The 14,472-nt window shown below is 42.3% G+C and overlaps 1 protein-coding gene across 8 annotated transcripts in view; it reads right to left on the minus strand.

Annotated features, from left to right (window-relative positions):
• The window catches only part of diaph2 (diaphanous-related formin 2), a 377,012-nt gene that overhangs the window by 82,242 nt on the left and 280,298 nt on the right, over positions 1–14,472 (minus strand). For all 8 annotated transcript variants that reach the window (XM_070962307.1, XM_070962304.1, XM_070962305.1 and 5 more), the window contains one exon: positions 13,898–14,022. In XM_070962307.1, the coding sequence (XP_070818408.1) occupies positions 13,898–14,022 (125 nt within the window). The remainder of the gene's footprint in view (positions 1–13,897; positions 14,023–14,472) is intronic.

Genomic DNA, 14,472 nt, shown 5'->3' on the forward strand with positions numbered 1-14,472 from the left:
GGTTATGTGTAGCCAACAAGGCCACTGAGGCTAGCTCTACTTACACTTAAAGTACGGGGTGTGGTTTAACCTTGGTGTCAAGTAGAGGTAGAACAGATGTTAATAGCATCAAAAATAGCTACTACCCCAACTACCTATCATCTATTGCAAAGATTAAAAAAAAAAAAAAAAACATGGCACACATGCAAGACAACCTGCACCACCCACTCTCTCCCCTCACTGAGGTAATTAAAGAGAATCTGCTGAACAGAGGAGACAAACTGATTAAAGTCCAGCTTAATCACATCCACTGAAACCTCAAGGAACTCCCATTCGACTGCTGCTACCCCTCCACCCCCCCGCTCTCTATGTTACCATTTTAGAATAAACAAAACCAGACAAAAAAATAACACAACAGGCGCTGAGGTTGGCAATGAGGATTTTTTTTTTCCTACTTTGTTCTGATGAAGGTCAAATTAAAATGTAGACTCCGGTGGGGTGATGATAAATATTTGGCTGTCTGTTCGGATGTGCGGTGAAAAGACATGGCCCTCCTGTGGGCATCGCTCCACATCTCTCTGGCCGCCTCCACGCCAGTCCCATTTCACAACTTGTTCTACATCTGTGACACATAAGCACACGCGCGCGCTCACATATACGTGAGTGCGGCGAGGCACTTTTCTCCCAGACGCTCGCACATACAGGACGTCCCTCATCACCTTGCTCAGAGATGAATGAGTTCGCCACTGTCCTCAATCATTTTAATCACTTCAATGGAAAATGCCTCATTCACGGCTATCGTTCTGTAATGCCTTGCAGCTATCTCATGTATACACATTCCTGCACTCCCTGAAACACACACAAACACAATAACTGTCGCTCTCTGATAGCGCAACTACTGATACAAAAACACTGCACAGCCCCTCTCCTGCCTCTCCTGCATAATATATAGATGCCTGATGGCAATTATTATAAACACATAAATAAAAATATGCCCACACCTGTGAGGTATAACATGAGCCAGTTCAGCGGCTGATCACAAGATCTGCAGTTAACTTTGAATCAAAAGGAGGATTTTGAAGTATTCAAACCATCACGGCCACTGTGCCTAAAATATTTCTTTTTATCTTGAGCAATTAAAAAAAACAAGTTTGTATGAAAACAACAACATAATCTTGAGTTTTGAGCGCAGCACGTTTACAGAGCTACATCCTGAAAAGCAGTTTTAATGGCTGCATTTCAACGTGCATTATTCCTCCATAAGCTAGCTCCGCTGAGTTCAAAGCAAGATCGATCAATATTGGTAAATAAAGCAAACAACCCAAACTATGGAGGTACTGACAGCTCTGTTGTCAAAAAGCAACACTCCGTCCTGTAATTACTATTAATGATGTTAATATTGCTGGGAGGCTTAAACTGGGGTTGACCTGAATCTTCCAAAGTGCACAAGCTTCATTTGTATTCATTCATTTGTAATTTGTATTTTTAAGGTACTCTCTAAGTCTCTGTGGTTTACACAAAAGTGGAGGATAGTGCAATCCAATATTGTTATCGGACATAAAAATGTAAACTGAGATTGGCTGCTTTTAAGAGCACTGCCTTCTGAGTGGGATGCTGAGCTGCTGTCTAGGTTTTGGCATGTGAACTGCACTGTTTTAGACTTACCCAAGCAACGTAAGAATGGAATAACAGCAGTAATTTCAAATGAAGACTCAAAGGCTAAAAAAAAATGAGTTGGTAGCATCGCGAGCATCAAGACCAAACAGTGTTTACGCAGGCAGCAGAGAAAATGAAAAAAAAAACATAATTATACTAAAGGCTACAGAGTGAAGGTGAGGGTTGATCAGGTAGTTCAACGGTTCAAGTGGGTGATTACAGGCTTTTTTTTTTACAAGCAGACAGCAGCAGTCTTCCTGAATATGTGCATTAATGGCCACTCTTTGAAAAACGAAAATGTGTAGTTGGTAATAACAGCAAAACTGCTTTTACTGATTACTGAAGTCTATGTCTGTTTGCTCCTGAATAAAATTTGTGAGCCACATGTTTCAGAAAAAAAAACATGCACATTTACATGTCACACTTTAAAAACTGTCATTAACACTGACATTAAGGGGATACATGGTGTGAAAAGAGTCGGCGGGTCACATCATACTGAAAATTTCTTTTTAAGCAGCCTTTAAAAATCAGATTTGTACATACAGACTGGAGGAGTAGGGCAATGGAGCACATGCAAATAGAATTATATTTCAGATGGAGCATCATGACCTTGCTCACAGAGGTTTAAGAATATGACCACTGGATCAAACAAGCCCGAGGCATCATAACCCCTGCTGTACTATCCATCACAAACACGCCCCAAGAGCACATTCAGCCCACAGAGCGCATAAAAACTGCAGTCAGTCATTCAAATTGCTCATGTTATTTTTTATTTTGCCACATCACCTCCAGAAACAATGCGCTTTTCAATCACAGTGATCGCTGCCATGATCTGCTCCTCTGTGCTGGAGATCTTATTCGAATATATTTTTACAAACAACGTGCACATCTCCAGTAGGACGGCGTTTCGGTGACGGCAACCATACAGTGTTACCGTGAAACGACACCTTGTCGCCGTTAAGCTGCGGCAGCACCCAACCGATGTGTCCCTCCAGTTCACGCCTGCTCCTACCTACACCTCTGGATGTGTGTTTTCACACCTGCGCCTGCTCTGTGACAGCAGGACACGGTTGGACAGAAATGTGCTTGAATCTGCAGTTAAGTTGGCATCGTGCGTTAAAGCATCCCTGCACTCTGGGCTTGTAACGAGGGATGTGTGTATGTGTTTTGAAAAACAAAAATAGGAAAACACATCTTTTCACAGAACAATCTTATTATCGCGCAGCAGTTCTGGTGTGGAGTTGTGAAGTGGGTGGGGCTGATGGTTCCAAAAGCATTTTTCACCCACAGTAAATTAACATTTCTAACATCTCATTACACACAAGCCGCAGTGTTTCTCAATGTGGAGCGCAGTAGCAGAGTAGAAGTCTCTTACACAATGCTATAGGTGTATGTTCTGGCCATCCTTTATACATTATCCAACTTTATTTCTGAGAAGTCATGTTGTTTCCATCAGTTTGGAGAGCTGGCTCTGAATGCTACAGTACCCATCAGCCTCAGCACAGCTCGTGGAAAATATTCTAGCCAGAGGTGCAAATCAGAGCTGTATCTTATTCAGATCATTTCCTCGTTGTTGGTATTGGGAACAAAACACTACAGCGTAGTTGCTGAAGTCATCTAATATTGAACTGATTTAAACAGAAAATGAATTGCTTTAAAATGTATTATAAGGTTTCTGTAAAGCGCAGTCATTAGCTCCAGCGCTTACAGTACAACAGGATATTATGAGCAGTGGGTGGATGTTTTCCATCAGAATGCTTCTTGAAGGTTGTAGTAGAATTCCCTACTTACGTACACAGGCTTGTACCTTTGGCTTATTATTAAAGAAATAGATTATTATATAATGGTATTGCTGATCTTTTGTACTGATTAATCAACCTTCCAATTCAAGCCTCAGATATGCTCCCACTAGAAGTCACCTACCACAGTGTATACAGAAAATGAACAGGAATTTAACTTTCACAACACTGCATTGAATTAGAAAATGAAGTTAATTAGCCACGACCTTCATGGTATATGAGAAAGCAAATTATTTCTATCTGTGGGGGTATGGTTTTTTTTATGCTATGTTATGGAATTAAAGTCATGTGATTGTCTCAGAAAAGAGAAAAAGTGTACTTCTATTTATAAAAAGGAGAGAAATATACTGTTCTCTTGCAAGATGGAATAACAAGCTGATGACAAGGCTGCCCGTTTGAGGAGAGGGGAGTCAATATTGTTGCAAGATAAATTTCTGTTTTTCAAAATATATGCTTTCATACAGACAGCCTTTATGAAAGCATAACATTCACATTGATTTTTAAGAGCGCTCCAATGTGCAAAGATTTTGGATAAAAAGTTAAAGTTCCACTTACTATATACTTATTATCAAAAAGTAAAAATTGTGAGCACAAAAAAAAAAAAAAAAAAAAATTGCAAAAACTCAAGGCAAAGTTCTTAAATTTTTCAAACAATTGTTTGTTCTTACCTGCACGAGTACCCTTGAAAGTCATGGCACAGAGAAAAATAATAAAGAAAGGAGAGCAACAGAGAAAGAGATATATGGTCTGCATGGTTCCCACCCATGTTCTTAAGTTAGGATGGGAAGCTGCAAGGCATCGAGGCAAAAAGCCCAGGGATCAACCATAAGTCTTCATCACAGAAAGTCAATTCAAGGTCAGCTGCTGGTTCAGGTGCAGATGTGTCTCACACACATCTGTTGCTATTAAATGACAGGGCCTACACCCACTGACAATACACAGACTGCATGTGTGTGTGAGAGAGACAGTGAGAAAAAGAGAGACAAAACAGAACGGTAGGAAAAAATGGCTCTGAAACGTGTGTGCAGCTAACAGCAACGTGTTAAATGCCTCTCTCCGTCTGTTACCGTTAGCCTTGGTGCGCCAGTCAGAGATCCCTCTTCACGGCAAACTGGCTCATCTCATGTAATCATGTTCATGGAGAGGCCATCGTCAACACAACCACTAACACTTCTAGGGGTCACGCTATCTATCCATGCACTAATTGGAGGTTAATTGTCAATAAAAACCCACACAGACATGACTGTTGTTTTGACTTACAGTATATTAGTCCTGCAGGTGACGGCTGTAAAGATAGTTGCGAATACCCTATTAGCCATGACGTGTCTGACATATGATGGGTTTGATGCACCTGCAAGCGCTAATTATCAACATACAACACATGCAATTGTGGGAGTGTGTGGACATATCAGGTATCTGTGCCAGATAGATATACGATGAAGCAGAGAAGCAATATAGAAAACGATAACTATTTCAAGTCTTTGCCTGGGATTGGCCTAAACCTAACGAGTTACATGGAGACTAGTAACAGCACATTGATTGGTTCAATTGACAAAACAGTCGAGTATTGCCTGGGTATATTTATTGACCTGTAGGCTGAGGGGGTGTGTTATGTGGCCCCCGCATTTGTTTGGCTTGCTCAGTCACTGGAATACAATGTTCACCATGAAAAACAAGAATATTACTACTCTTGTTAGGTTCATACAAAGTTCATACATGGCTCCTATACCACTATACCCATTCTGACTGATTGATAACTGAGAAATAGTAAAACGCTCCTGCCCAATAAAGACTTCAAAGATGGTTGTCAGTATTTGGGGGGGGGGGAGAAGAGTTATTTTAAATCCAATAAAATGATCAAGGTCTCCTGAATAGAAGATCAGCAGTACCAGTATTTTTGTGAGTGCTTGAATGAGGAGCAGGAGTATGGACTGCAAGCCTCTCAGCACATGTCATCAGCAAAGAATATCCTCTGAAAGCTGAAATTCAACAGTGTGTTTTGACAATTCTGTCTCGGCCTTGACTGGCAGAGAATGCCAGCCAATCCCCATTTGAAATGCGACAAGGAAAAACAAAGCCTGTCAGAATGAGTTGGAGAGATGTCTACTGAGAGCCACATGTGGTGAGAAATAGAGTCAGGGGAGAGGGAGACAGAGAGAGAGAGGGAGAGAGAGAGTAGAAACTGTTCCTTCTCTACATGACTCTGTCCCTGAGACACACGTCATGCTGCTCCCCCCACAGTGGGTGACTCTGACAGGATACTGTCTGTGCAGCATTCCCCCTCTGTGTGATTGATGAGCCTCATTTTGCCAATTAATGGAGAATCCCCTGTTGACTACCATCAGATTGCCGTTTGTAACTGTTAGTGTTTCTGACTGTCACAGATTCGTTTTAATTAGAGATCTCTTTCTCCTCCGACTTTTCTATTGTGCCTCAAATTTGCAGAACTGAGCGCACAGTGACGTACCGGCTAAAAGGCGCACTGTGTTATTTGCCATCATTAATTTATTCACAAAGTGCACAGCTTAAACTGTTGAAGGCCAAATCTTTTTTGAGGGAATCAACCCTAATGTCGGCCATATACCGTATCTTATAATCAATTAGCGAACGTGAGGCAATTAGTGCACTTTATTTGCATAATGAAGCACCTAATTGCTCCAAAGCGTGCAATTGCAGTCAATAAGTTCGACTAATCACTTGTGGGGCCACATACTGTATATGAGCAGACTGCAGGAGAGATAGCCTGTAGCCGTGCAGACACTGTGATCCCTGGGTCCTGTCAGGGGACAGGAAGGATGGCCACCACAGAGCAAAGTTAGAAATCAACGGCGTGGCCGGTAGCAAACAGCAGAACAACAGCGTATTCCCTCGACAGCATCAGCAAGAAAGGAATAACATTACTGCGGGGAAAGGAGAGGAAGTGTTTGGGCATTAGTTTGATTTACATTTTAGAGAGGCTTTCAACTGGCACACACAGCAACTTCAGCTAATGATACTCGGGCCTTTTCATCAAGGACCTTTCCCCAGCCTTTCGGGCGCTGCCCCACAGCACTTATTTGCAATAAGGCACAACAAAGGGTGCTACTAGGTAATATACTAGTCTGCACAGGAATAAATGTCAGCCATTGTATACTAAATGTCTGCTCCGTACACTATCTACTTGCATTGAGTACATTTCACCCAACTCATTTTACAACTAACTTCTGCCATAGCAGCTGTAGTAGCATGATTGTTTGTTATTGCACAAATTGCACGGATGGATAATGCAGAGGGCTAGCAAGAGCATGAAAACAGCATTCTATGAGCCATTTTCTCAGCGTTTTCCTGTGAGTCAACCTGTGTCGTTTTACTCCTTCCATTGTGGATTCACCTGCTGCAAAACACCGTGAACCCTCAGTGGCTCATATTTACTAGACAAATAACTCCAGTCACGTTTCCCTTCTACTTGCATTTGATAGAATAATTTGCCAACAATGGGCCTGCCATTCAACTGAGTCTCAGGGATTTCATTAAAACATCAAATGAAAGTGAAATCATGAGCCATGACGGTGGAGAGTGGGGATGGCTAAGCAGAGAAGCGTGGCTGGTGTCTACTGCAGGATTAGAGCTCAGCAACAAGTGCTCAAGGGGGGCTTTGCATCAAACCCAGGAGCCCATGACAAATGAGGGCGGCTGGGCCTCTGTCTATTACCCTGCACTAAGCTCAGGCCTTTTGGGGAAGTAATGAGGTGCAGATTGGTGCTGCTGCCACTGGGTCCTTAGCCCGACTTTCTGTAGAGCAGAAATAATCAGCAGAGACTTTGGCCAATAGGGGCAAAGCTGTACAGCAGCTGAGCAACACATGGAAACATGGAGATAAAGCAGATTAGCTGAACAAATAATTTCTACTTGGAACCCTACAGCCTGTTACATACATTGGAAATTATCCTTATTCAAATAAAGTATATGTCAAGAATATTAGTACTTAATTCTGTATACTGTATATCAAGCTTACACATGCGTAGGAATGTGTACAGTGGGTGTGTAATGAATCATTTTATATTGCAGGAAGCAGCCCTGAATCCCAACAGGATGCAACAGATCCCAAAGGACACTCTTTAAGACTGGCAGGGCATGGAGGCTTTATCAGTGGAATATGACAGTGGTTCACTCAGGAGCAAAGGGGTACATCCAGTTTACATCATGGGTGCACCCCCCTGTGCTCCAGCGCCACCCCCCTCCACATACTCCTGGGAGCTGCAGTCCATGCAGCCTGTCAGCCAGCTTGCTCTGCTGGTTAATGGAGCTGCCACATCAGGCCGAGTGTCACAGCCTAACAAGATACTGATTGGGGAACTTCTAGGGAATTCACTCATATGACCAGAGGGCCCAGAGAGGGTCTTCTGTCTGGCAGGGGACACAGACAAGGCGACGGCGACACGATATCTTTTGTTGACAGAAAGCAGTGCATGTGTATTCTGTGAAATCTATCTCTTTTTTGTGCTTCAACAGGGTTTAATATATGACTGATGTGTCTCATGTGGTTTAAGTTTTGCTCTGAGAAGCAGAGCTGTAGCAGCCAATGGGTACAACTGCAGCTCCAATATGTCAAATGTACAGGACGAATGTGCTGAAACGGCAACACAAGACATTTCTTGAATATTACTGACTGGTATTTGTATGGTAAATATTTTACACAATGAAGGGTGGAGTGTAAATTAGTTGTACATAACTTGATTGGCCACTCATTTAATAATCAATAAGCACGTTAATTAAAATGTTAATTAAACAAATTGACTTGAATATGAGGATTCGCTTATCTTTTCTTGTCTTACTTAGATTCAATTTGATTTGATTAAACTTTATTGCACACAGTGTGCTGAAACACAGTTCAGCAACTGACCAGACAGATGCTAATCCTCCTCTAACCTCCTAATTAGTGCTTATCGATAGCAAGAAAGCATGTTCTTGTACGTGAGCCGCAATCTTAACAACGTAACCCCAACCCTTAACAACCCTAACCCCCAAGAGAAACAAATGTAGGCTAATGAACAATAAACTGCTTGTAGTCTAACATTAGAGTGAACTGAACGTGTTGTGACATCAGCTTAAACAATTACAATTTAACAATTAATGGATTATTTAAGAAAATAATCAGACACAAAATTAAAAGTTGGACTGCATGGTGCTGTGGAACAGGGAGAGTGTTGTACTGTGTGAATCTTGGCAGAGCAGTATGAGAGTAGTACTGTGTAATAGTATGACAAGATGTATTGCAGGTACAATGGGTTACGCCACAGATTCAAAAGCTGTAAATACAAATGTTAGTCATTGCGTTTCTACTTTTGAAAGATTTAATTGACCCACTCTGCAACAACGGCACTTCATGCCTTACTTAAGGTAATTAAAAACTTAATATAAATGTGGTGCATTTTCTATTTGTCATCAAAGGTAATGAGAGAGCAACGAATTAAAAAAAAAAGTGAAAAGTGAAATCCTTGGTAAGACAGAACAAAATCAGCACAACCTTTTTTCATTCAGTGTTAGATTTTGTGTTTTTTCTTTGCAGAAATCATAATTGGAATTACAATTTCAGCAAACTTTTCTTTCCTTCAGACACGCACCTATTAAAATCTGTTAATTAAAATCTTAATATCTCCTCTGACATGCAAAATGCAACATGAAAGATGAGTATTTGTTCTAGTGATTGCAATTTTCTGCCACTTTATCTGAATCTGGACATTCACTGAGAAACACAGCTCTGGCAGGGTCTGGTTTAAGCACCTCTACTTATTTACACCGGTTTCCAGTGAATTTTGGATAATTAAAAGGCTCCACGATTTATCTGTGCTTCAGTTAATTGGCCACACAGTTTACAGTGAATTTCATTAGTGGAGGAAAATACTCTGGTTGGGGTTGTGAGGGGGCGGGGGAGAGGGTGTTGCAGGAAGGTGGTGATTAAGAGAGCGAGCTTACACTATGTGTATGTGTGTGAGCAAGTGTGTTTGTGTATTTCTGCTTTAAAAATTATAAGGGGCTGCTGAAAGTGCCACCAGCATCTCTTAACCCAGTTTTCTTATATACAAATATGCAGAAATAAACACAATGATTCTGTAAATAATCTGACTTACTTCTCATTCAAACACGTACAGGTGTAATAAAGTGGGATAGCTTCTCCAAACAGCACTGCGCCTCTCCAGACGAAGCAGCTTTTAACAGGGGATGTTTTGTGCAGTTTAAACTCGGCAGCCTGCTAAATAGAACAATTGTTTCACTAACAACCATTTATTTAACCTTAAGTGCCTGGTGCCGATACAAGAGAACTCTGTGTACACCTGTACACAAACCTAGCCTGAAGCCAGCAGAATCTCCAACTGTTGCAGTTTGACAAAGGCCATCCATACACACATTGTAGCGAACCTCTTCCTTTGAAGTGTGAACTAAATCAGGCTGAAGTCTCAGAGAACAACAAAAAGGTGGTGCCTGAATAAATGCATCAGTCGATTTTTAAGCCACAAAGGTGGTATTACAGGCTAGCCCCGGTGCCGGGAGAAAGTGTGTGTCTGGGCTGACCCCGTGTGGGCGGACTAAGTTGGTGTGAGAAACAGGCACTGTTAGCTGTGTGGGCTTTGTAGGATCCCAAGACTTGAGGCTTCGTACTCGCCAACAGGTATCAATAACTACTCCGGATCTGTGCTGTGGCTCGAGCGGCTGCTTCTTCGTGTTTGCTGGAAATTGTCAAGGAACATATGATAGATATACTAGAAATGTGAATTATCTCAGGTAATTAAGTGCAATGCTTCTCTTAGGTCAGAGGCTGCTTTCTCAAAGCCAGACTGTGGCTTAGATCTAACAAATAGACTTTAGACAGATATCTAAGCTCATAAAGATGGACAATAGAGCCCAGGCCTTGAGTATCTCAAGAAGGACAAAATTGCCAGGAGCTTTGGGTAAATTAAGACTATTTTCAAACCAAAAACATGTTCATGAGCACTGACTTCAAGCCACTGAGCTTCATTCACTCAGCCTTGTGGAAGAATTCGAGAGCTGCAAGGACATTTTACTGGGGAACAAACTGCCTCTCCAACAATAACACACAAACAAACACACACACACATACAGGCAAAGAAATGAATCAAATGTGTTGAAAAAGATTTTTAAAAACATGGTAAGGGGTGTAAAGAAATTGTAAAATAATAAAAAAAAATCAACCTTCAACAATAGATCCACTACAAATAAAGCCACATCAACCCCGCCAGCATCTGCTAATCGCCATGGTTTCCTCTCTGTGTCAGCAGGTGAGAAGCTGTGGTGTTAGCTTGAAGGCATAGGGTGGCTAACCTTAAGGCTAAGTATTATTTTATAACCATCTTGAATTACAGTATTCTGAGTGAAAAAATGAAGATGTTCAAGGTTGAATTTGCTAACCCGGTGAAATACATCTTAATGAAACTGGCCCCAGAAGACAGCTCCTTGTCACTCAGTGTGTGAAGATGAGAGAGAATGATGTGCTCTGACTCTGGTCTTCTGGGAAATAAAAGGTTAAGCTAAATATCAGTGGGCTGGGTTAGGGCTTTGAGTCCAGCGGGGGGATGGAGATGTATTGGACATGTCCAAGCACCCATCAAGGTTCAGTCCGGTCTCTCATCATCCCCATCGAGCCACCTCACGACCATTAATATTCCAGTATGCAGAGTGCCGCTGTAAGCCCCCAGCTCTACTCTATCATATCCAGCAGGAACTGGAAATGTGCGTGTGTGTGTGTGTGAGCGAGAGAGAGTGAGTGTGAGTGTGCATGTGATAGCCACAGCCTCTCTGGTGAAATAGGGCTCTCTGGGGGCTTGTGCCTCAACTCTACAGCCTTTGTGGGCTCCCATTACTTCTGACAGATAGAGATCACTAAACTGCTGAACAAACACCCCATTCAGTCATTTGCATACATTACAGTAATGGAGAGAGAAAAATGTATCAATAAAGCCAAATGAAGTGCTTCCACTAAGCTCTACTTTCTTTCTTTCTTTCTTTTTCTTTCTGTATTTCTTCTGTTACAGATCTGTTGGCATGAATTTCTTCTCACATTATTTCCTGGAATGATTTCCTCTGAAAGGTAAACACATCACATGACGTGTGCCAGAAACGTATCAGACTTTCTTGGGTCGGACTAATTGGCTAAAACCTGAAATTTCTGAAGCTTAAACAAATTAGGAGCACTAATCATGCGCGCTGGAAAAAAAAATAACACAAAACATAATTTATGGTTGAATGTTTAATTAAAACTGTGCTGCTGTGGGGCACATATTACATCTGAAATACCTCGCAGTGACCATGGCCTCCTGAAATTAATCTCAGCAAAAAAGCTGACAAGAGTCACAGTGAGGCACATGTGCTCACCTACACGTGCACTGTAAATTACTCTCTCTCCCTCTTTCTGCAACACACACACAAGCAGACGCACGCGCACACACAAACGCAGACTGACTCATTCATCACAGTGCCCAACAGTCAAGACAACAGAGCTTCACTTAACTTTTTCAGGGTTGCTCAAGCATCAAATGCATGACTTTTAGCTGTTGTTGTTCTTCCATCTGTCACGCTTCAAGGAACCAACATCCTTTTTTTTTTAATCCCAGGGAAAAGTTTAAAAAGGTATGTTTGCCTTGACTCTGCTATCTTATGTGTACCAAAGGAAATGTCAACCCCGGAATATAGCACTGTATTTCACACTGTCATTGTTCCAACACTTAGCTGTGCAACACAGATTAGAGTGTTACCTAAGCTACTAAAGCTACTAAAAACCTCAGCAAATCAAGCACAGCCTGTGCTTTCTATCTCTCGCATGGAAACAGCCCAACATCTAATATCTTAGGAGGTTTAAAGTGGAAGAGAATATTGTCCTGGGTGACAGCTTTCAGAGAAGTGGGTTAAACTGAGACACACACACACACACACACACACACACACACACACACACACACACACACGGATACACGCACGTACACTAATGTGCGACTGTAGCGCACAGACCCACAGCTACTCCAAAGGCACTGAGAAAAATGTTATTTCATACTTCTAGTGTCCTATTATTATGTACTATGAACATCAGGACAAAAACAACTTGGAAGGGGAAAACAAGTGTGTGTTCTACTAAATGGGACAAAACTAACTACCACATATTAGGACTGCGGTGAAACAGTATGCTTGTCAGAGCTTTTCTACCAGTGGCTACTTTAAATAAAGGGGGAACAAAAATAGATCCTATTAAATGCTACTGCACCTCCTTCCTGGCACCAAAACTTGATCAGGTGGGATAGGGAGAGGGGGGACAGAGGAGGAAGCGTGGCGTTTCAGGTCATGGCCAGCCAGCTTCTCTCTGCCACGCTCTGGGGAGGAACTCCAGACAGTGAGGGAGAGCCATGCTGCAGTATATCTACACTTCTCCATTTCCTCTCACTCAAGCCTTGAGTTCCCGAAGGAGCCCGGGAATCAATACTGACATCAGGGGGCAGAGTAGCTTTCTTGCCTGCCTGCTCTGCCTCCGAGCCGCTGCCGCCAGGGAGGTCTCAGCTTCAGTTTTTTTAATTACACAAATTTAAGTGCCCTTCTTTGACTGGGAGCAGATTGTTAATGTGTTAGGAGGCTATTACTTTTATACCACCCAATGTGCACAGTCAGCCTTAATAAATTTCAGGCAAAAAGAAGCAAAAATCAGGTTAAATGCTGTCGTACATGTGAGCACCTACCATATGGAAACACCTACTCACTTGCTCAATTACTCTTGAGTAATTCTTTCTTTTCTAATAATGCTGGAAACAAACAAAGGCGACCCTGCTGACTGTTGGTTTTTTGTTTTTTTTCTTCCATGAAAGGCACGTAGCCTCCAGGTATTGAGTGATTTCCACCATTGATCAAACCTATACAGTGAGGACCTTTCCTCTCAGAAAGGGCATTCAAGAAAGTGCAGCGACATGGCTAATTCAATTTGGGAGCAGAGATGCTTGGGTTTAAGTGAAACACTCTGTTATCGAAACAGGAGAGGTGTCGTGAGGGAAAATAGTGCTCGGATGGTTGTGAGGAGAGGCTCGTGGCCGGTCAGGAGATGAAATCAGGGACAGGCGATAAGTTGGTGTGAGGGGCTAGAGCCCCTATTAGAGTCCCCAAGGGGACAGGCAGCGGTGGCAGAGCGCAGTAAAAATAGCCACAGGCATGATTTCACTCTTGGGACACAGGGAGGAGAGAAGAGGGAGATCGGATCAACATCTCACAGCAAGGCAGCCAGATCCATTCCCCGAGTTCCCTTGGGTGCCACCTATCACACCAAGTGACTTAAACTGCTTACCACTGCCAGGCAGAGCACAAACAGCACGCGCCGCCGTCGACAAAATGGCACATCTAACGTCCTCATGCCAAAATACATATGCTTTTGAAGAGCAAATTTAAGCATAAAACAAAGCGCGGTGTGAAAACGGGCAAAACAAAAAGGATATCGACATCTTTTCCACAAACTTATCTTGCGGGTCATCCGTTTTGGGGAAGTTCTCGATGTCGTTCTCCAGCCTCTGAATGTGACGTTCCATCGTGGTCAGGCTGCTTTTTAAGATCTCAGCAGACACTGTGGAGAAAAACAATGAAACGAAAAAACACATGATAAATTGATTAGCAACCACAATTAAGACTCATACTGAGCTCACTAACAGGTTTCCAGTAATGAGACATGACGCAAACGACACAGATCCCTTTAAACTTTGCAGAAGTTTAAATAAAAAGGAACTGATTTAGACTGTATGTTGTGACATACTGACTCCTGCATAATCCATTTGTGTGTGGCCTAGAAAGCAAGCATGTGTACAGTGTGCCTGTGGCTCATTAATCAGTCCGTAATCACTGTTTGCAGAGTTGCTGTGGAATCCACAGTATTCAGATCAGCCCTTTCAAGTGGAGACTTCAAACAGAAAGCAGTGTCTTAAGGGATCAGATGGGACAGGAGCATGGATGCAGTGCCATGTTTAGGTTGCTGTTAAGGGTTTAGTCTTATTGACACACACATGCAACCTCTTGCACA

Source organism: Chaetodon trifascialis, chromosome 5, assembly GCF_039877785.1.
Source record: "Chaetodon trifascialis isolate fChaTrf1 chromosome 5, fChaTrf1.hap1, whole genome shotgun sequence".
NCBI lineage: Eukaryota > Metazoa > Chordata > Actinopteri > Chaetodontiformes > Chaetodontidae > Chaetodon > Chaetodon trifascialis.